The sequence below is a fragment of the Giraffa tippelskirchi genome, chromosome 4 (genome assembly GCF_054371585.1).
Source record: "Giraffa tippelskirchi isolate mGirTip1 chromosome 4, T2T-mGirTip1v1.2.pri, whole genome shotgun sequence".
Taxonomy (NCBI): domain Eukaryota; kingdom Metazoa; phylum Chordata; class Mammalia; order Artiodactyla; family Giraffidae; genus Giraffa; species Giraffa tippelskirchi.
This window is the reverse complement of record NC_137278.1, coordinates 19,020,266-19,041,083: the sequence shown is the minus strand read 5'-3', so window position 1 is coordinate 19,041,083 and position 20,818 is coordinate 19,020,266. Positions and strand designations below refer to the sequence as shown.

The window sequence follows — 20,818 nt, the reverse complement described above, 5'->3', positions numbered from 1 at the left end:
TTATCTCTAGAGCTAGCTCCCATCCCAGTTCAATTCCCTCTGCTGAACTGCCTTGCCTGCTCTGGCCTCAATGATACAGGGCATGCTGAGGGGGAGGTTTTGTACCTGTGTCTGCTGGCCTCCTTGCCTTCTAAGACCACGGGGTCCTGGGACTTCCCTGGTGGTCTAGGGGTTAGGGCTAGGCGCTTTCACTGCCTAGGGCCTGGGTTCAATTCCTGGTCAGGGAAATTAAAAATCCTACAAGTCTCCCGGTACGGCAGATAAATGAAGAAGTCAGATCACCAGGTCCTGTTGTCAGTGAGGATCTGGCATAGCTGATGGGAAAAGGCAGGTTGGGGCCAGAGCCAGACTGTCCGCTCAGTGACGGAACAGCCCCTGGGGGTCGGATGATACCCCTAGAGTGACTGCCACCCATCATACTCCTCGGTCCTCTCTCCAAGTGAGGTGGGGCCCGTGGTGGTACCCGCAGGTCCTGTTCCAGCTCTGTGTGCCCCAGGCACCTCCCTGACCCACCCCAGTCCTGGACGAGCCTCCCCAGGCCCAGAGGTCTCCCTGAGCTCTCCCTAGCACCCAGATGGAGCTCACCCCTCTGCCCTTGGGCCCCACGGTTGTTGCTCTTGGTGACCACTGTCCCAGAGACCAGACGTGCGGAGCAGAAACCCTGGGATCAGTCTCCTCTCTGGACTGTCAGCGCCTTGAGGGCAGGGGCCTCCTTTGCTCATCTTCCCTGCAGCGGCAGGAGGGGCCTGGCCTAGAACAAGGGCTCGCAGGCTGTCTGAAGGGAGGCGATGAGCCTCTCCTCTTTAGGTGTTCTTGCAGCCCCTCCTTGGGATCCCATGGCTGTCTTGTGTCAGGGGCCCCCAGGGCTCAGGCCAGCGTGACCCTGCTGGCTGCTTGGATAGCCTGGATTCTGACTTGGCAGGAAAGTGATGCTCACCCCACTCCTGGGCAGAGAGCACACACCTCCCAGGTGGTTTAGGTTGTGCAAGCGCCGTCCGAGTACTGTTCCCTGCCATGGGAGTAAGAAGTCTTGTAGACTCTGGGGATTCCCACAGGTGGGGCCCCACCAGGGTGCGGCTCCGACAAAAATGGGGCCATGGCAAACCTAGCAGAGATGCTGCGGCATGTCGGGTCAGATGCAATCACCAGGAGCTTAAGAGAAAATAAAAGAAATCAGTTTTCTTTAAGCGTTGAGGAGAAGGTCAGGTTTCATTGGGCACCTATCAGTTCCCTGCTGGTCCCCAAGAAGCCAGCCCACAGCTGCATCCAGAGTGGGGGTCCTCCCTCGCCCAGCACCTCACTTGCACGTAGCAGACACAATATGAACGTGTATTGAATGAACGAACAGATGACCGAAGGAAAACATTCTGAATCTTTTATCCCCTGACTTTCAGAATTTCCCACCAGTTTGTCAGTCATGCAGCAAATGCAAATCACAGATTTCTCAGGACAGCCCTAGTTTCAATTTAACATCAGCAATAGACTTTTGTGTATCAGGTCCTGGGCTAAACACCTAAGCAAAGAAGTAAATCGTGGTCCTGACTTCAAAGGCAGTGGGAGTGGGAGACCCAAGGGGCCTGTCCAGTGTGATCCGGGCTAGGATGTCAGGCCTGCAGGGCCTGAGGCAGCAGGAGATGGGTGAGCATGGGGAGGTGAGCAGGGCAGAGTCAGAGGGTCCTGGGTGCCAGCCTAAGGGGTTAGGCCTTTACCCTGTGGACCAAGGGCCATCAGTGAAGGATTTCAAACAAATGGCTGGTCATATCTGAAACCCATCCTTCTGTGAAACCACATCTGAGGTAGGTGGAGTGTCCGAAGCTGGCCGGGCACACGCTTCCTCGGACTCTGACTTCCGTCCGATGAAAAAGCAGGCGAGAGGAGCAGAGCATCACTACAATCAATGCGCCAGGCAAGCGAGCGCCTGCTTCAACCCCTGGACAGAGGCCATCTCTTCTCTGCAATGTACCGTGTGGCCACTGACCAGCCGCAGGGCCCTGCTGGGCTCTTGGAGGCCCTGACCCACTTCCTGCCAGGTGGCCCTTGTCCCAGCACCTCCCAGGGAGCCGCACCAGGGCGGAGGCCGGGTGGGGCAGTGATGCAACAGCACTTCGTAATACAAACGTCCTGGGGTTTCCACTGATGTCTTTGGCTTCTGACAGGTATTTCTGGGGATGCTCCACTTCTCCAATGACGCCTGTGTGGTTCAGAGCAAGGAGGGCCTCTCTGGAAGCTCCCGGCTGCCCCGGGCACATCATTTGGAAATTGGCAAAGACATACACTTTCCGCCTCGGAGGGTGGATTGGACTTTTGGAAACACCTAAAACAATTCAAGGGCAGGGCTGGAGGGTTAGTAAGTGACTGAACTTCCGAGCTCTGTTTTTGGTCAAACATCCACACGTGACTAGCCGTGTGCTGTGACTGAGTCCCATTTCCCTGAGTTAGTGGCACCCTGGCAGGACAGGCCCCAACGTCCTCCTGTGGCCAGATGTCGAACCTCACTCCAGAGTCAACTCTTACTACGCTCCTGGGAAGAAACTTGGTGTGGAATATGGCCATGGACACGTGGACCGAACACAAACCCATTTTCCGAAAAGTTCTCGATGTTGACTGTTCCAATATTGAGGACACGGATACGTAAATTCTTGCTGACCATCATCTTTGATGTTACTTCTGTTCAGTAAAGGTGACTCCTTGCATTTGTAATCATCATGTACCTTTATTAGTCCTTTCGGGTAAATAACTTAAGAAAAAACACCTTTTGCGCCAGACACGTCCTCACTTTTGGTGTCAGAAAATGTGGTAAGCAGATTTATACAGAGTTCTTTGTAAAATAAGTCAGAGATTCTTAGAACATCAGAGCTTTGATCCAGTCCAGTCCAGCTAGAGAACATTTTACCGAAAGGCCTTGAGATCCAGAGAGCAGAAGTGATGCTCAGGGTTTCATGATGAGCTAGGTGCTGAAGGCAGCTAAAATAATTGGAGTTGGTCCCAGAGCTGAGGTGGGATGACTAAGGGCACCGATCTTATTGGCATGTCCCATGTGCATTCGGATGTTTTTGCTTATTTCTCTAAGTTACTGCCTCTGCACCAAACACAAAAACCTTATCTCCATGTTAGGGTAACTTCATAGTTTGCAAGGATCTGCTGCTTTTCTTTAAGGAAAAAAAAGAAAATAGTAAGGGAGAAGATCAAGTCTATGGAATTTATGCAGAAAGACAAGAATGCCATGCATTTGAACAAGACCAGGTTTAGTCACTGTAGGTTTATTAGGATCCAGATTAGTAACTGGGTTTAATGACTCAGGCCTGCTGACTCCCAGGCCTAAGGCCAAAGCCAAGAGTCTCCCTGCAGCCCCAGGGCCAGCCCTCAGGGAACCAGCACCTCCTCCTTCCCTGGCTTCTGTTTCCCCATCTGGGTCAAGATGGGTCATCTGGGCATTGCCAGGCCTCCCCAGAGGAGAGTGCAACATACATACAGTTTGTATGTTAGAGGTGGGCTGGCAGGAGAGGCCGTGTGTGGGGGTGACCCGCGTGGGAGTGCCACATGTGAGTGGCAGAGAGACAGACCACCTGGCTTCCTGAATCAAGAATTCGCCTCTTTGTTCTAGTGAATACTTCTAATTCTAAAATACGATCACAGGACTGAGCTGAAACAGACCCTAGACCAGGGCCAGACCCTTGATGGCTGGAGACAGAGAGGCTCATACAGGGTCAAGAAGATGGTCAAGGTCACAGAACAGCAAGCTGCCGGCAGGATGGGGGGCGGCAAGGGGGCTAGCTGGCCTTTCCCCCCACACGAGGCTCCCACTAGGATCCCACACTCAGAGACATCCGGTCCCCCCCCCCCCCACCGCCCCTTCACCCGCTGGAAGGAAGCCCAATAGCAGGGGACAGTGATTGCCACAAGGACTGGTTGATTGATGGGCCTGGGAGAGCCAGGCAGCACAGACAGTGCTCCCTCTTGGCCTTGGCACTGGACATGGGAGACTTCCGGAGCTTGAGGGAAAAAAAATCTGCTTGTCACTGGAACAAAATGTTTCTTCACAGAGCGGGGACAAATCCCAGAGTATTCACCAAGAAATCGAAGCTGTCCCACTTAGTTAGTCCCTGGGGCTGTAATAGTCTCTGATGGGACTGTTTATTGCATTGTTAATCTCAATCCTTCCTAGGAATTACACTTGCTGGGGTGGAGTAATTCCTCCCTCTCACTCCCTAGTGGTACCTGGTACTCAGTGGTTGCTCAAGGACTATGTAAAGATGAAGTTGATCAGGGTGACCAAGAGAAAAGGCAGCTGTCATGTCCCCTCACGTATGAGGACTCGCTGCTGTCTACCCTCTTCTGTTATCTCTCTTTTTGATTCTGTGGAAGCCACGCATGGCCCAGGGAAAGTTAGATTACTCATTCACTTCTGCATTCATCAAACTAGTACTCTTCACAAAGGAGGTTTTGTAGCAGTGAAGATCCTTGGGTCATCTAGTCCACTTTTCTCCTGAGGCCCAGAGAAGGGAGGTAACTTACCCAAGATCACACAGCAAGTTGAGACCAAGGTAGTACTGAGCTCTGCCAGGGTCATCCCCTGCACTGACTGTGTGGCTAGGGCTAGTTTTACTTCCACCCGCAGCCCTCAGGTCAGTTACACCCTACGTTGGGACATAATGGTGTCTGTTGGACTTTGTCTACAAGGGAAGGAACACTTTAAATGCAAGTGCCCCACGTGCCTCCCTGAGGTCAGCAGGGGTGGTGAGGGTGGGCAGCATCTGGGAGAGGCCAGTTCTCCACCAGAGTCTTGGCTGCACTCTTGGGGACACCCAATTTCCCAGTTTTTGCCGTATGTATTCTTCCTGTAGACACTGTTGCTGTGTTGGGACTCACATAACCCTCCCAAAGCGAGCCAATCACAGCTGCCCTCAGAGAAGTCATTGATAAGCGCCATTCAATACAGTAACAGACTTTATTATCTTAGGCTCCAAAATCACTGCAGATGGTGACTACAGCCATGAAATACAAAGATGATTGCTCCTTGGAAGAAAAGCTATGACAAACCTAGACAGCGTATTAAAAAGTGGAGACATTACTTTTCCAACAAAGTTATGAATAGTCAAAGCTATGGTTTTCCCAGTAGTCATGTATGGATGTTAGAGTTGGACTATAAAGAAAGCTGAGCACGGAAGAATTGATGCTTTTGAATTGTGGTGTTGGAGAAGACTCTTGAGAGTCCCTTGGACTGCAACGAGATCAAACCAGTTCATCCTAAAGGAAATAAACCCTGAATATTCATTGGAAGGACTGCGGCTAAAGCGCCAATACTTTGGCCACCTGATTTGATGAGCCCACTGATTAGAAAAAGACCCCAATGCTTGGAAAGATTGAAGGTAGGAGAAGGGGACGACAGAGGATGAGATGGCTGGATGGCATTACCGACTCAACCGACAGGAGTCTGAGCAAGCTCTAAGAGATGGTGAAGGACAGGGACGCTTGGAGTGCTGCGGTCCCCGAGGTCGCAGAGTCGGAAACGACTGAGCGACTGAACAACAATACAAAGGACAGTGGATCGCCGGGTGGCTTGCAGACCTGTTACCTCACACCCCTTGCCCTTACGCCCTTAGATGAGTCTCTGGCTTAACAAGCGCAACGTGCCTCTTCGCGTGTTCTCGGCTGCCTGCTACCTTCTAGGAAGACACCCGGACACGTCAGACGCGGTTCAATACGCTCGGGGGCTCGAGAACTGCCCAGAGCTGTGCCTCTTAACTTGACCGCTGACCGCTGCCCCTTCTGCCTCCTGTCCCCCTTCTTCGTGGGGTGGAGCTGCGCCAGGATCACCTCCAGGTCCTCCCACCGGCATATGCAGACGCCCCGCAGAAAGAAAGGGGCCCGGGGTCCGCCAGGTAGGGTCCACGTGGCCCGCTCGCGCCCAGCGATTTCCGTTCTCTGCCCGAGGGCACGCGGCATTTGATGCCAGGTGGAAGGAGAGGGCTGGCTTGGCGCACACGCTGCCATCCGGCGGGCGGTCAGAGGCAGGTTTTGCAATCCTTCGGCAGGCGTGAGGGCGGCTTCCCGCCCTAGGTGGCCGGCCAGGAGCGTGGAGCCTCGGGGGGCCACGACTGGTGCGCATGCGCGGGCCGGCGGCGGGCCCGGGAGGGCCGAGGTTGGGCGGGGCTGGGAGGAGCTGACGTCGATCCGCCGGCGCCCCCCCGCCCCTCCCTCGCCCCCTCCCGGGTTGGCCCCGCCCCCTCCCTGGGAGGACGCCCGGACGGAACCGATCGCGGCTGGTTTGAGCTGGTGCGTCTCCATGACGACACGCGTGGCGCTATAAGTAGCGGCGCGGCGGCGCGCCGGGCTTTGTCAGTTCCCTCTCAGCCTCCGCCGCCGCCCCCCCCTCTGCCAGCGCTCCGGCGCCACCTCGGGCCGGCGGTCCTCCGCAGGAGGGAACGAGGCGGCGGGCGGCCGGGCGAGCGGCTGACGGGGGCGGCGGGGCGGCTGGTGGGTCCTGCAGCGCTCAGCGGCGGCGCATTGTCTCCATGGGGTCGACCCGCCGCGCCCCTGCGCTCTGAGGTAAAAGAGGGGTCGCGTCCGGGCGGTGGGGAGGCCGGCAGGCGGGGATGAGGGGCGGGGGGGTGACGGCCACGTGTCCCGGAGGCCGGAGCAGACCGGGCGCCTGGACCTGCGAGGACACGTGGTCCGAGACCCCGGCCCGTCGGCCCCGGGGGTCCCGGGTGGAGCCGGGCCCCGACGCTTCCCTGCTCAAGGGCAGCCTGCCGCTGGTAAGGCCCGGGGTTCACCTTTTCCGAACCACGTCAGTGAGGGTTTTCTGAGCCGGAAGTTCTTTGAGAAGCTCGATCCTTCAGCCGCTATTTTTTTTTAAACCCATGTGGTGGTCCGGCAGCAGGTGCAGGAGAGGCAGGAAGCGAGCCCGGCACAGGTCTCGGGGTGCCTGCCTCTCGTGCACGTGCCGTTCCGCCGTGTTGCCCTGGAATTTCCTTTTTTTTTAAATTTTAGTTTTAGTTGGTTTTTTTTTTTTTTTTAGTTCTTGCTGTGTGTACAGAGCGAATGGCCCAATATAGAAAGCCACTCAGATCGCTAGAGCTGAGATAACCCGTGTGTAACTGATACTGCTCGGCTGGCCTTAGAAATGTTGACGGAATCTTTGAATGACTTGGTGATTTAAGAAAAGTCCTTAGATTATTAAGATCAGGCGAACGACTAAGACATAGGAGCCAGTCCCAAGATTTTCTCCAAATGGCCGACTGTTTGAAAATCTGAAATAATGAGAGAAGATGTGGGGAGCAGAACCTCTTAGGAGTGGTGTCTGGTAGGGAGGACAGAATGTGCTAATTTCATTCAAACCTAAAATTTAATCGATTTGTAAAATTTTCAGTTGCAGTTTGAATTAGTACCTGTCTAACGTTTCCCAATTGGCAAGAAAGAATTTCATACCAGAGAAGGACCATGTTTTGCTAATCCATGTCATTTTAAGTAATTTAGCCATACAGAAAGAACACCCAAAGGTGTTCTAGGGTGAACTGTATCAAAAGTTACTGAAGTTATCTGTATCAAAAGTTACTGAAGTAAAGCTTTGAAAGATACAAGGAAGCAAAATACTTAATAGCGGTGTGTTTCAGAGAAACAAATACTTGCTAAGTTTAAGCTAAGTTTAAGCCTGAATGTTGTCTTTTTTTTTCTTAACAAGACCCTAAACGGCCTAGTCTGTCACTGGTGACCCTATTTAAATGTTACTTATGTAGACAATGTGTGTGCTGGTGATTAGTCTGTTCCCTTCCCCTAAGGGCGAATTAGGAAACTAGGAGGTTGACAAAGCCAGCAAGTCACATTAGATCAAGTCTTGCAAGTTCTCCCATGCATGGGTTTGGATTTATGGCAGGCTCGTCCCCCTGGGCCTCTCATAGTGTCCCATGCCAGAGCAAACCCGGCCCGGAACCATTGCCTGGCCTCTGCCAGTAGGCTGCAGGCACTGAAGTGGGTTGCACAGTGGAAAAGATGCCCTCCCTATCAGAGATTAAATAGATTAAAATAATAATTTTAAGGTAACTCATTGACCAATGTCACATTTCGTGAATGCCAAGGACAGTGGCTCTGATGGTTAAATGAGCTTTATTTTTGTTTATTGATAAATCATTGCTAATTTTTGTAGTTCATAGTTGAGAATGATTCCGTGGTGATTATCATTCATAGCCAAGCATGTAAGTTAGAGTGCCTGTGAGGATAGTTGGGATTCCCAGAATTGCTAGTTTAGTAGGCAGTGCTGGATATCGATTGCCGTTCAGATACAGCAGCTGTAATACATTCTGTTGATTTTTTTAGATTGCATTTTTTAAGAAAACACATGCCTAGCATGAAAATTAGCTCATTTCTCAGGAAAATTTAGAGCACTCAGTAAATTGATAACAATGCCTGTTGGTCACTAAAAGTTCTTCTGTATAAGATTTAGCTGTAGGAAATAGCAAGGTGTTTATATGGCAGCTTTGCAAAATTGCTATAATGGTGTTTTAAGCTTCTAAAGAAAAACAGGTCTGAAATAAAGTAAGCTAACTGTCATGAAGCTTTTTCCCTCTCAGTGGACTAAGTGCAGGAAAGTTTCTGAAACCTGTATTCTGCATTTTAGAAGGGATGTTTGGAGTGCCTTTTTTGATGTGGACAGTACTATATATGGGCTTCCTTGGTAGCTCAACTGGTAAAGAATCCACCTGCAGTGCGGAAAACCTGGGTTCCATCCCTGGGTTGAGTAGATTCTCTGGAGAAGGGCATGGCAACCTACTCCAGTATTCTTGCCTGGGAATCCCATGGACAGAGGAGCCTGGCGGGCTGCAGTCCATGGGGTCACAAAGAGTCAGACACGACTGAACAACTAAGTACAATACTATATATGGAAGTTGAGTGTGAAAAACGCTAGTGTTATATCTGTGAGGTCCTCATTCCATTGAGGTTTATAGAATCATGGGACTTAAACCTAGGAATAATAGGATTTCCAAGCCCAGGGAGTGAGCTATCTGGAGGGTGCTTTAGTAGCCCTGCTTCTTGTGTGTGTGTGCTGTCCATACCTGATCTTCCAATTTAATGTGTTCTGAAGGTGGACAGCAGATTGTGTGTTTATCGAACATTTCCACTGCTACACAGAGAGCACACGCGTCTTTGGTGGACTTGGAATTCCTGGAGAATTGCCTTTGTGAAAAGTTGGCATAATCCCTTTAAATTCCATCTCTTAAGTTTTCTATGTAAGTATTTGTGATTGTTGCAAGTTTATCTTCGGAGTTACTAAGTATTAATAAGACTTTTGAGTAGATTTGTCTGCCTTATTTGCAGTTTGTTGTGTCTCAAAAAGACATCAAGAAACCATGAATAGCTTTATTAATGAAGAGTTGGACTGCCATTTCTTGGATGAAGGCTTTACTGCCAAGGACATTCTGGACCAAAAAATTAATGAAGTTTCTTCTTCAGTAAGTATATGTTAAGTCCATGCTGGTAGTGCAGCTTTGAGAATGTTGGGCAGATGAATGGGAAATTTCAGAGGGGCCTTATGGAAATGTCTTGTTAGGGAATTGGGAATTTAATTGGCTGTAGATCCTCCAGTGACAAATAGTGATTATCATGTCCATGATTGACTAGAGTAGGGTTCATGAGAATGATGGGCAAGAGAAGGGAGGGCTGCGCCTTGGTCACATCTGTAAAATTGCTGATGGGTCTTCTGTAACTGCTCTTACTGCAGGATGATAAGGATGCCTTCTATGTTGCGGACCTGGGAGACATTCTGAAGAAACATCTGAGATGGTTGAAAGCTCTTCCTCGGGTCACCCCCTTTTATGCAGTCAAATGCAATGATAGCAGAACCATAGTGAAGACACTGGCTGCCATTGGGACAGGATTTGACTGTGCCAGCAAGGTGAGCAAAAGCAGCAGAACTCAAAGGATCTGCAATGGCCCTGGTGCTCCCAGCAGGGCAGATCAGAATTGCTTTGCTTGAGCAGAGGATGCTAAAGAGAGTGGGCATGGTGCCAGCTTCTGATGGGCCAGGTTTTCCATATATTAGCTACATGTGTAAATACCTCTTCTTTTTCAGACTGAAATACAATTGGTGCAGAGTCTCGGGGTGCCCCCAGAGAGGATTATCTATGCAAATCCGTGTAAACAAGTGTCTCAGATTAAGTATGCTGCCAATAATGGAGTCCAGATGATGACTTTTGATAGTGAAGTCGAGCTGATGAAAGTTGCCAGGGCACATCCAAAGGCCAAGTGAGTTACTCCATTTGAGGGTGGATCAGATACGGGATGTGTATAATAATGGTGAACAAACTCAAATTTCCAGTTGGTAGATTTCCATACTAGTAAATTATCTGTGTACTGAGTTAAACCAAATTAGACTCAGACCACAGGGTATCAGAGCCAAGGAGTCTTATTTTAACCACGGCTGTAGGTGATCTTGTGTCGGTGGGAAATTTGATACACTTTTCTTGCTTCTAGGTTGGTTTTGCGGATCGCCACTGATGATTCCAAAGCAGTCTGTCGCCTCAGTGTCAAATTTGGTGCCACGCTCAAAACCAGCAGGCTTCTTTTGGAACGGGCGAAAGAGCTAGATATTGATGTCATTGGTGTCAGGTGAGATCTTGGTGATGGCAGAGATGGAGATGAAGTATTAGACAATGCAAGTTTTGTAAGTTTCCTCCCACCATGAATAGTTATTTCCAGAAATAGTAAGAAATAGTGTATTTTTTGGTTTTTTTTGACACCAGCTTCCACGTGGGAAGTGGCTGTACTGATCCTGAGACCTTTGTGCAGGCCATCTCTGATGCCCGCTGTGTCTTTGACATGGGCGTGAGTATCTGTGAGCCCCATGTGTGAGGAGGGGGGCAGGGATGGCATTAACAACTAGTCCCAGTTCTAGAATTGACCTTTGTAAAAGTCATATTACATATTTAACGTCAACCTGCTGCATACGTTTTTCATGACTTGTTAATGAATCTGGCTGATTGACTTAATTTTCTTGACTCTAGGCTGAGGTTGGTTTCAACATGTATCTGCTTGATATTGGTGGTGGCTTTCCTGGATCAGAGGATGTAAAGCTTAAATTTGAAGAGGTAATTTATAACAAAATTACAATCTGTAGCTCTTAGCACGTTCCTTTTTGAAATATTTCAAAACTTAAATGTTACAACTAATAACCAAAAGAGACTGTATAAACGTGAAAGTAAATGTCTTGGTGTGGTATTTTGAATGACTTCTGTGCTATTTAAAATTGTATTATGTTAGTTAATTAGTCACTCAGTCGTGTCCAATTGTTTGTGACCCCGTGGACTGTATGTAGCCTGCCAGGCTCCTCTGTCCATGGAATTCTTCAGGCAGAAATCCTGGAGTGGGTAGCCAGTTCCTTCTCTGGGGATTGTCTCGAGCCAGGGATCAAACCTAGGTCTTCTGCATTGCAGGCAGATTCTTTACTCTCTGGGCCACCAGGAAAACCCTGTATTACTGGTTTTCTAAAATAAAATGAGCCAATATTTTCAAAAGTCTTAAGAAAATTGAGGACTGTCACTGTGGAGGTAAGAGAACCTGCTGACTTTAGTACATCATTTGCTAGATTTTGTGCTTCCTTTACTTAGAACATTTTTAGTCATTTAAGAAGGTAAGCCATTATATGCCCCTTATAAAATCCATATTATTTGTTAAAATTTATGTGAATAGGAAGAATACAGAGTTTACCTTGTTAGTATATATTTGTTAGATAAAAATATTTAGGCACTGGTAATAAATTTGTCCCATTGCTTAATAAAATCATACCATAACATCTTATTAAAGAGTAAGAAGTCTTGAGGGGAATCACAGTGAAACCATAGGATATGCAGACTGGTTTTCAGGGAGGTGTTTATCTTTTGCTGTTTGAAGATAAACCTCTGCTGATGGCAGCTCTCAATTTTTTTTTTTTTTTTTTAATAAATTTATTTATTTTAGTTGGGGGCTAATTACTTTACAATATTGTAATAGTTTTTGCCATACAGTGACATGAATCAGCCATGGGCCTACATGTGTTCCCCCTCCTGGACCCCCCACCCACCTCCCTCCCCATCCCATCCCTCTGGGCCATCCTATTGCCCCGGCCCTGAGCATCTGTCTCACGCATCGAACATGAAATGGTTGTCTGTTTCACATATGATAATATACATGTTTCAATGCTATTCTCCCAGAACGTCCCACCCTCGCCTTCTCCCTCAGAGTCCATAAGACTGTTCTATGCATCTGTGTCTCTTATTCTGTCTCGCATATAGGGTTATCGTTACCATCTTTCAAATTCCATATATATGCATTAGTATACTGTATTGGTGGAGAAGGCAATGGCACCCCACTCCAGTACTCTTGCCTGGAAAATCCCATGGACGCAGGAGCCTGGTAGGCTACAGTCCATGGGGTCGCTAAGAGTTGGACACGACTGAGCGACTTCACTTTCACTTTTCCCTTTCATGCACTGGAGAAGGAAATGGCAACCCACTCCAGTATTCTTGCCTGGAGAATCCCAGGGACGGCGGAGCCTGGTGGGCTGCTGTCTTTGGGGTCGCACAGAGTCGGACACGACTGACTCAGCAGCAGCAGCATACTGTATTGGTGTTTTTCTTTCTGGCTTACTTCACTCTGTTTTGATGTTGTGTTTCAAAGCACTGCTCCGTGTGAGTTCCCCTTGATGACCAACTGCTCTTTTCTGTCTCTCTCTGGTAGATCACCAGTGTAATCAACCCAGCACTGGACAAGTATTTTCCATCAGACTCTGGAGTGAGAATCATAGCTGAGCCGGGCAGATACTATGTTGCATCAGCTTTCACACTTGCAGTTAATATCATTGCCAAAAAACTTGTATTAAAGGAACAGACAGGCTCTGATGGTAGGTATAAAGATTGAATCATTGCATATACATACTGAAAGTTCCTACCTAAAATGGTAAAGTGGTAATTGAGACTATTTCTGCTTTTCTAATTATTTTCTTCTTCTTTTTTTTAATTTGCTTTTCTAGATGAAGAGGAGTCAAGTGAACAGACATTTATGTATTACGTGAATGACGGAGTATATGGGTCGTTCAACTGCATCCTGTACGATCACGCACACGTGAAGCCTCTTCTGCAAAAGGTACCTTCCGAATGTGTTGTATACACCAGTTGAAAGATGATTGGTCAGAACAAGTGTAAGCATGTGTGTTTTTCTCTCTCAAATGTAGAGACCCAAACCAGACGAGAAGTATTATTCATCCAGCATCTGGGGACCGACCTGTGATGGCCTGGACCGCATTGTTGAGCGCTGTAATCTGCCCGAGATGCATGTGGGCGATTGGATGCTCTTTGAGAACATGGGTGCTTATACTGTTGCTGCTGCTTCTACCTTCAATGGATTCCAGAGACCCACCATCTACTATGTGATGTCAGGGCCAACGTGGTTAGTGACAGTGTGTGTTTGGTTTTGATAAGAATTAGGTACCTTCCAGGGTTGATTATGCTTGTTCTTATCCAGTAGAACTAAGAAATTGCTTAGAATTAACAATTATTTTTTGCTTTTCTCCCCGTATTAAGAATATATGCTTTAGAAATTTTGGAATAGTTAAAACGAAAGGAAAATTCCTCCAGTAATAGTGATGTATATCGTTGCAGAATTTTAAGGCACAGTTGATTTAGAAAAGACTGGTCAGTCTTATTTCTGTACCTAGAACACTTTAGTGCATGTGACTTGTGGTTTCCTTCTTACCAAAAGATGGTTCTGAAGAAATGCTTTATGCTTTTCGAATAAAAAAAAAAAAAAAAAAAGAAATGCTTGCTGTAGTACTACATTGAATTGCTTCCTGATGACATAGTAACCAGAGATGTAAATGGGCTCATGAATAAGTTACTGTGTTGCACAGTGTGGAGCCACTTGGTTAGCGGTGACTCAGGGTTTCTGACTGCCGCCTCTGTCTCCTGCAGGCAACTGATGCAGCAGATCCGGACCCAGGACTTCCCGCCCGGAGTGGAGGAGCCGGACTTTGGCCCCCTGCCCGTGTCCTGTGCCCGGGAGAGCGGCATGAAGCGGCACTCGGCAGCCTGCGCTTCCACGCGTATTAACGTGTAGATACCACTCTTGTAGCTGTTAACTGCGAGTTTAGCTTGATTTAAGGGTTTGGGGGGGGACCATTTAACTTAATTACTGCTAGTTCTGAGATGTCTATGTGAGTAGGGTTGGCACAGGTGCACCAATGTGGAAGACTGGGAGATGGGGTCACACTTATCTGTGTTCCTATGGAAACTATTTGAATATTTGTTTTATATGGATTTTTATTCACTTTTCAAACATGCTACTAAAGGCTTCAACTGCTGAGCAAGCGTTTGTGGCTTGTGTATCAGCAGGATGGGCCAGAAGCTTAGTGTTGTGACCGGTTTTAACAAAAAGGAATAAAGGATCTTGACATAATTTGGCTTTGGGAAATTTTTACGGTGTGTGCATTTCAGGCGGCTCACCTGAGTGTGTGTTGTAGGTGGGAATTGATGTTTTTTCCCTGTAGGCTGAGAAAATTGCCCCAGAAGACTGAGGAGTTGACAGGTTTTTAATGTTTTAAAAATCCGTGGAATACTTTTTTTCTGTTTTGACATTTTTATTTCAAGTCTGAGTCCTGGAGAAAGTCTGATGTGGCGTCTGAAAGAGTAGTGAGGGCTTCTAACCCCACGTGCAGCGGGAGGAAAAGGACGGGCGAGACCGTGGGCAGCCTCAGCTGTTAGTGGTTCCCCACCCTGGATGCTGACTGAGCTTGGCATGCCAGAGCCCCTTGTTAACTAAGTGGTCTTTGCCTGTCACAGCGGCTGTCCAGGCAAGGTACACGGGGCCCTCTCAGCCCTGCCTCCAGAGACCAGTCTCATATTTGCTCCTTGACTTCACACACAGGAAAAAGTAGTTACAAACTAGCTTGTTACTATGAGTTGCAGCTCTTCACCTGACCTTGGCCTTTTGTATTCTCTTACTCAACTTGGACCCCACACTTCAGAAAGAGGGTAGCGGGCTCTCATTTAAATTTCCAAGACGGGAATTGTGAATCCTTGCCGTAGCTCGGGACAGGAGGCAGGCCACGTAAAAGCCAGTCACTTGAGAGCCTCTCACCGGCCCCAGTCCCTGCAAGTGACATCGAATATCTTGCCAGCTCCATTGGAGGGACATGGGGAGATAGCACACAGGCACAGACAGGAGGCTGCAGTGTCTTCCATCTCTGGGGCTGGATTAAGCACTTCTGATGCTGTTCATACCTTTACCAAGAAGTTGAGGGGAGTGATTTCTTAGTTTCTGAAAAGCCACTTTCCCCCAGACCTGAGAGTTCCACCTGGACACAGCACACTGCTGTGACGGCTGTTGTCTCCTGACCGCTTAGCCAGCTAGGCCTTGGCTCATCACCACTCCTGGTGTCCTTGGACCCAAGAGCACTGCTCTAGTTGCCAGACCATTGAGTGAGACCTCTCAGGAACCACAAAGAAAGTAGGTCTGGCGAGTCTGGGCGGAAGAGGCAGAAGAACTCTCAAATGGACAGTCTGCCCCACTTCCTGTGAGCAGATCCTTGTCTGGGTCCTCAGCTGATCATGGATTGAAAAGAGAGGGTTTCCCCTCAAAAAGTAGGCTGTACTGAGGGCTTGGGAACTGCTCTTGCCTCACTTTAGGTAAAGCATAGTCTGACCAACCAGCCAGTGCCGGTGGGGACGGAAATAGCCGCAGGAGGTCCCATGACACCCACACCGCAGCCTCTGAACCTGGCTCCTGAGGGTTTGGTGAAGCCACTTGGAGTCTGTACGGTGACATGGCCTGGGCTGGCCCGAATGACCTCCCCTGGCCCCTACACCTGGGTGTGAGCACGCGAGTTTGGCAAGAGGATGGAGAGCTCAGACAGCTGGGTGGTCGTCGACACTACCTCCGGGACCCTCTTAGAAGGTTCTAGTTGGTGGTGCAGACTTACCTACCTCCAATAAAGATGGTACTGTCCGTCATTCGCAGACACTTCTAGACCTTGGTTTGAAGTGGACAGAGCTCAGGCCTCCATAAGGTGCTGACACGGTGCTGGAGTCCCCAAACAGGCCCCTGCCCCCACCCTGGGAGAGGCTCCTGGTCCAAGGTAAAGGCAAGCCGGGCAGGCCTTGCATTCAAGTCACTTGGGAGCATCTCAAAACGCAGATTGCTGGGCCCACCACAGATTGGGGACAGGGACTGTGGGGCAACAGGTAACCCCTTGGGAAAAGTAGAAGGTAGTGATGCTCCTTGTACCACAACAAACCCCAGGTGTATGTTTCACTGTGACAGATTAGGCCACAAAGCTATTAGAAGAAAACATTTGAAGTAAAAATGTAAGAGGCAAAGGGGAAAACAACACACATAGAAGTAGCCAATTTTATTCATAATAAAAGTTCCAATAAATCAATAAAAGAGGAACAATGCTGTAGAAAGTGGGGAAGATGTGAACTTTTCACAGAAAACTTTGAACAAACTAGAACTATGAGAATCTCTCAGCTGTTAGTTTGGCAAAGATAGAAGAGTTCACTCCTGGCTGGGTAAGCGGGCAGGCTCACCCATGGCAGATGGGAAGGCGAGAATTTATGAATAATCTCTCGGGGGAATCTGGCAATTTAATAAATTATCTTGGCTTCCCCAGGGGCTCTGTGGTAAAGAATTCGCCTGCTAGTGCAGGAGACACAGGTTCGATCCCTGGTCTGGGTAGATCTCACATGCCACGGGGCAGCTAAGCCCATGTGCCACAACTAGTAAGCATGTGTGTGCTTTAGAGTCGGAGCCACAACTACTGAGTGTGTGCTTTAGAGTCAGAGCCACAACTGAGCCCACATGCCCTCAAGCCTGTGTGTCACACAAGAAGTCACTGCAATGAGAAGCCCATCACACCACAACTAGAGAAAAAGCTCATGCAACAAAAAAGACCCAGCACAGTCCAAAACTAATGCACAATCAAGAAAAAGAATCCACATTTTCATTGCCCCAACAATTCTAACTTGTAAGAAATCTTGGTCACAGCCACTTACTAGGCTTTCCATTGTAACAGTGTCTGTACAGCACATGTGAGAAGCAACCGTGTGTTCACCAGGAGGGAACCACTGAGATGATCTCTGGGACACAGCTGCCGCGAGATGCGGGGTCCTGCCGGAGCTGGTGGGAACCGTGAGCATGTGGTGAGCTACTGTCTGTGCAAAGAGCAAACCAAACTTTGTGCACACGCATACCTACCTGCATATACAGAAACTTCTGGAAGAACTGACAAAGAGACGTGGCAGGAAAATGGAGGGCCCGAGGAGGTGAGTGGAGACTGACTTCATACGCACATTTACATGTGTCTATTGCTGACTTTAAAGGCATTACATAAAATATGCCTCCCAGGTGAGGAAACAGAGAAAAAATCCTCAGTTATGTGGCTCCTTTGACTGTGTGGATCACAATAAACTGTGGAAAATTCTGAAAGAGATGGGAATACCAGACCATCTGACCAGTCTCTTGAGAAACCTGTATGCAGGTCAGGAAGCAACAGTTAGAACTGGACATGGAACAACAGACTGGTTCCAAATAGGAAAAGGAGTACGTCAAGGCTGTATATTGTCACCCTGCTTATTTAACTTATATGCAGAGTACATCATGAGAAACGCTGGGCTGGAAGAAACACAAGCTGGAATCAAGATTGCCAGGAGAAATATCAATAACCTCAGATACGCAGATGACACCACCCTTATGGCAGAAAGTGAAGAAGAACTAAACAGCCTCTTGGTGAAGGTGAAGGAGGAGAGTGAAAAAGTTGGCTTAAAGCTCAACGTTCAGAAAACTAAGATCATGGCATCTGGTCCCATCACTCCATGGGAAATAGATGGGGAAACAGTGGAAACAGTGTCAGACTTTACTTTTTTGGGCTCCAGAATCACTGCTGATGGTGACTGCAGCCATGAAATTAAAAGATGCTTACTCCTTGGAAGGAAGGTTATGGCCAACCTAGATAGCATGTTTAAAAGCAGAGACATTACTTTGCCAACAAAAGTCCGTCTAGTCAAGGCTATGGTTTTTCCAGTGGTCATGTATGGATGTGAGAGTTGGACGGTGAAGAAAGCTGAGCGCCGCAGAATTGATGCTTTTGAACTGTGGTGTTGGAGAAGACTCTTGAGAGTCCCTTGGACTGCAAGGAGATCCAATCAATCCATCCTAAAAGAGATCAATCCTGGGTGTTCATTGGAAGGTTTGATGTTGAAGCTGAAGCTCCAATACTTTGGCCACCTCATGCGAAGGGTTGACTCATTGGAAAAGACCCTAATGCTGGGTAGGATTGGGGGCGGGAGGAGAAGGGGACGACAGAGGATGAGATGGTTGGATGGCATCACCGACTCGATGAACATGGGTTTGGGTGGACTCCGGGAGTTGGTGATGGACAGGGAGGCCTGGCGTGCTGCAATTCATGGGGTCGCAGAGAGTCGGACACGACTGAGCGACTGAACTGAACTGAACTGAACTGTGCCCATGAGCTGCTGAACAAGGGCCGGAGAGCTTGGTCGGGGGCTTGGGTGGGCTTGACCATGGCCTCCTCAGCAACTTTGCAGGGTGAGGAGGCTCTGACTTGTGCCCACCCAGTTCCGGGGGTTGACGGAGACATCAGAGGCCCTGGGGTCGAGGACTTAACCCCTACCTCTCCCTTGCCCCCTCCCCCACCCCTGCCCACGTGGGGCTCTCTGCCCCGTCTGGGGTCAGCCACCTGGGGCCAAGGTCAGACCTGAGTCTGCACCTAGACCAGCCTGCACTGAGAGCCAAGCCAGAAGCCTGCGGACAGACCGCTGTCCAGGCCTTCGACAGCTCTCCCTAGCTTCCCAACTGACTATCCTTCGTGCTGCACAGGCTCCACTCAGCCTGTCTTCTGTAGCCCTGTGCTCCTCGCACCCCTCACAGTGACCCCAAAGATGATGACCCTGCATGTCTATGCAGACTCCATCCTTCTCTGTCAGGTTTTCTTAGGTTACTCTACTTGCTGGCTGGTCACCCTGTTATTGTATGTGACAACCCAGTCAACAGGGATTCCAAGTCCTGGGCACCAGAAGCCCAGCTGCAGCTTCTGTTTGCTGTGTGTCTCACAGAAAATCAGGTGCCCCTCTGGGCCTCAAGCTCCTCACCTGTCAAATGGGGCAGAGAGAGAAAGCTCAGATACAAATCTGGCCCCAGAGGTTCCTAAACCAGGCTGGGGAATTTGCACACTCAAGCCCAGACGGCCCTCCTGGCCATGGCCACCAGAGGGCAGCAGCGCCTTGTGCTTGAGATTCCTCTGTAGTCCTGCACTGCCACCAAGCTGTCAGGTCCTGCTTCCTTGATGGCTCAGTGGTAAAGACTCAGCCTGCCAATGCAGGAGACATAAAAGATGCACATTGGATCCCTGGGTCCATAAGAGATGCATGTTCGATCCTTGGGTCGGGAAGATCCCCTGGAGGAGGGCATGGCAACCCATTCCAGTATTCTTGCCTGGAGAATTCCATGGACAGAGGAGCCTGGTGGGCTACAGTCCACGGGGTTGCAGTGTCCGACATGACTGAGTAACTAACACTAACATTTAGCCACTCAACAGATGCTGCTGGTAGAGGCCTGACTGTGATAGGAGGGCTGTGGGCACTGGAACGTGGCCCGGCTCAGAGGGAGATCCAGGGCCAGCCACACCAGGTATCTAGGCTCTGAGGCTCCAGACAGCTTGTCCTGGACCAGGCTGCTCCCCCGAAATCCTGAACACAGGTGAAGTCCCAACCGGTGAGCCCAGCCCACATTGCTGCCTCACACCCAGGAAACAGCTGGTGGTCCCCCACAGACTGTGTTCTTACCCCCTGCCTGTACCAGGTGGGTGATGCCCCCACCCTGGGCTCCTGAGGTGCCCACACCATGCCTGGTGACATGGTGGGCCACCCCTCCCACCCTGGCTGTGAAGACAGGCCCTCCTCTCCCCGCACTGACGCGTGGTGGCGTGGGAAGCCAAGGGGCACTGCCCTTATCTCCCCTCACCCACTGACCCGCCCTTGATGCCCAGGCCCAGGTCCTGCTTGTCTCCACACGTTGGGACCTGGGTAGTACCCATGGCTGCTGGTGTGCCCTCCTCCCTGTTTTTGCATGGCCCTGGGGTCCGTGCTCTTCCCACACTGAGGCAGCCCCTACGCTGGGTGCCTGGTCCCACCCTGGCTCTAGCATCCTCTCTGGAGAAGCCGTGAGCTGTTCACAACCCTTGCTCTGAGCTGGAGAGTCAGAGGGGCAGGTCCTGGCCCATAGGTATCCTTACCCTCCCTCAAGGCCCTGTACCCGCCCGCGCCCCCCATCTCCGCCAGCTGACCTGCAGGGTCAAGGGCAGCGCCGTTGGCTCTCTGGGTCCCTGTCGCATGTGTCCAGGGTCATGTGGTTATCAGTGGCCAGGCTGGGACCTGTCCCTCTGCCTCTGTGTCCAGGGCCCACTGGGTGCAGTTTCAGACCATAGGTGGGCCCTCAATACTGACTTTTTAAAAAATTAATTTAATATTTTGGTGGTGCTGGGTCTTTGTTGCTACTCAGGCCTCCTCTCGTTGCAGCGGGCAGGGGGGGCATCTCGTTGAGGGGGCTTCTCTTGTTGTCGGGCTCAGCAGTTGTGGCACGCGGGCTTAGTTGCTCGGCGGCATGTGGAATCCTCCCAGGCCAGGGATCGAACCCATGTCTCCTGCATTGGCAGGTAGATTCCTATCCACTGTACCACTGCAGAACTCCCCAACACTGACTCTTCATTCATTCACTCACTCATTCAGAACTTCTAGGTTTTTTTTGCCTTTTTTTTAAAATTTATTTTCTATTTTTT

General features: G+C 49.6%; 1 protein-coding gene and 1 non-coding gene across 8 annotated transcripts; both read left to right on the top strand.

Annotated features, from left to right (window-relative positions):
* Positions 1-6,291: 6,291 nt before the first annotated feature.
* ODC1 (ornithine decarboxylase 1) lies at positions 6,292-14,424 on the top strand. Of its 7 annotated transcripts, none has more exons than XM_081596501.1 (12): positions 6,292-6,549; positions 9,083-9,227; positions 9,316-9,449; positions 9,719-9,892; positions 10,070-10,242; positions 10,471-10,605; positions 10,740-10,821; positions 11,001-11,084; positions 12,712-12,874; positions 13,004-13,116; positions 13,205-13,419; positions 13,941-14,424. In XM_081596501.1, the coding sequence occupies exons 3-12, from the start codon at positions 9,348-9,350 to the stop codon at positions 14,083-14,085; spliced, it is 1,386 nt and encodes a 461-aa protein (XP_081452627.1). In that variant the 5' UTR covers positions 6,292-6,549; positions 9,083-9,227; positions 9,316-9,347; the 3' UTR covers positions 14,086-14,424. The 7 variants fall into 7 exon arrangements, with proteins under 7 accessions (XP_081452627.1, XP_081452628.1, XP_081452625.1 ...); XM_081596502.1 differs by having other exon boundaries at positions 13,205-13,423; XM_081596499.1 differs by having other exon boundaries at positions 9,295-9,449.
* On the top strand, positions 7,854-7,986 carry LOC145504104 (small nucleolar RNA SNORA42/SNORA80 family). The gene has a single exon (XR_014052084.1). It is a non-coding gene; the product is annotated as a small nucleolar RNA SNORA42/SNORA80 family (small nucleolar RNA).
* Positions 14,425-20,818: the final 6,394 nt, after the last annotated feature.

What these genes read in the sequence shown, in the direction of transcription:
- ODC1 (XM_081596496.1), top strand. Translation starts at nt 6,597, where the DNA reads ATGAGGGGCGGGGGGGTGACGGCCACGTGTCCCGGAGGCCGGAGCAGA. An exon ending in TTAATGAAGTTTCTTCTTCA is followed by an intron (nt 9,450 to 9,718) that starts GTAAGTATATGT and finishes CTCTTACTGCAG; the next exon opens with GATGATAAGGATGCCTTCTA. An exon ending in ATTGATGTCATTGGTGTCAG is followed by an intron (nt 10,606 to 10,739) that starts GTGAGATCTTGG and finishes TTTTGACACCAG; the next exon opens with CTTCCACGTGGGAAGTGGCT.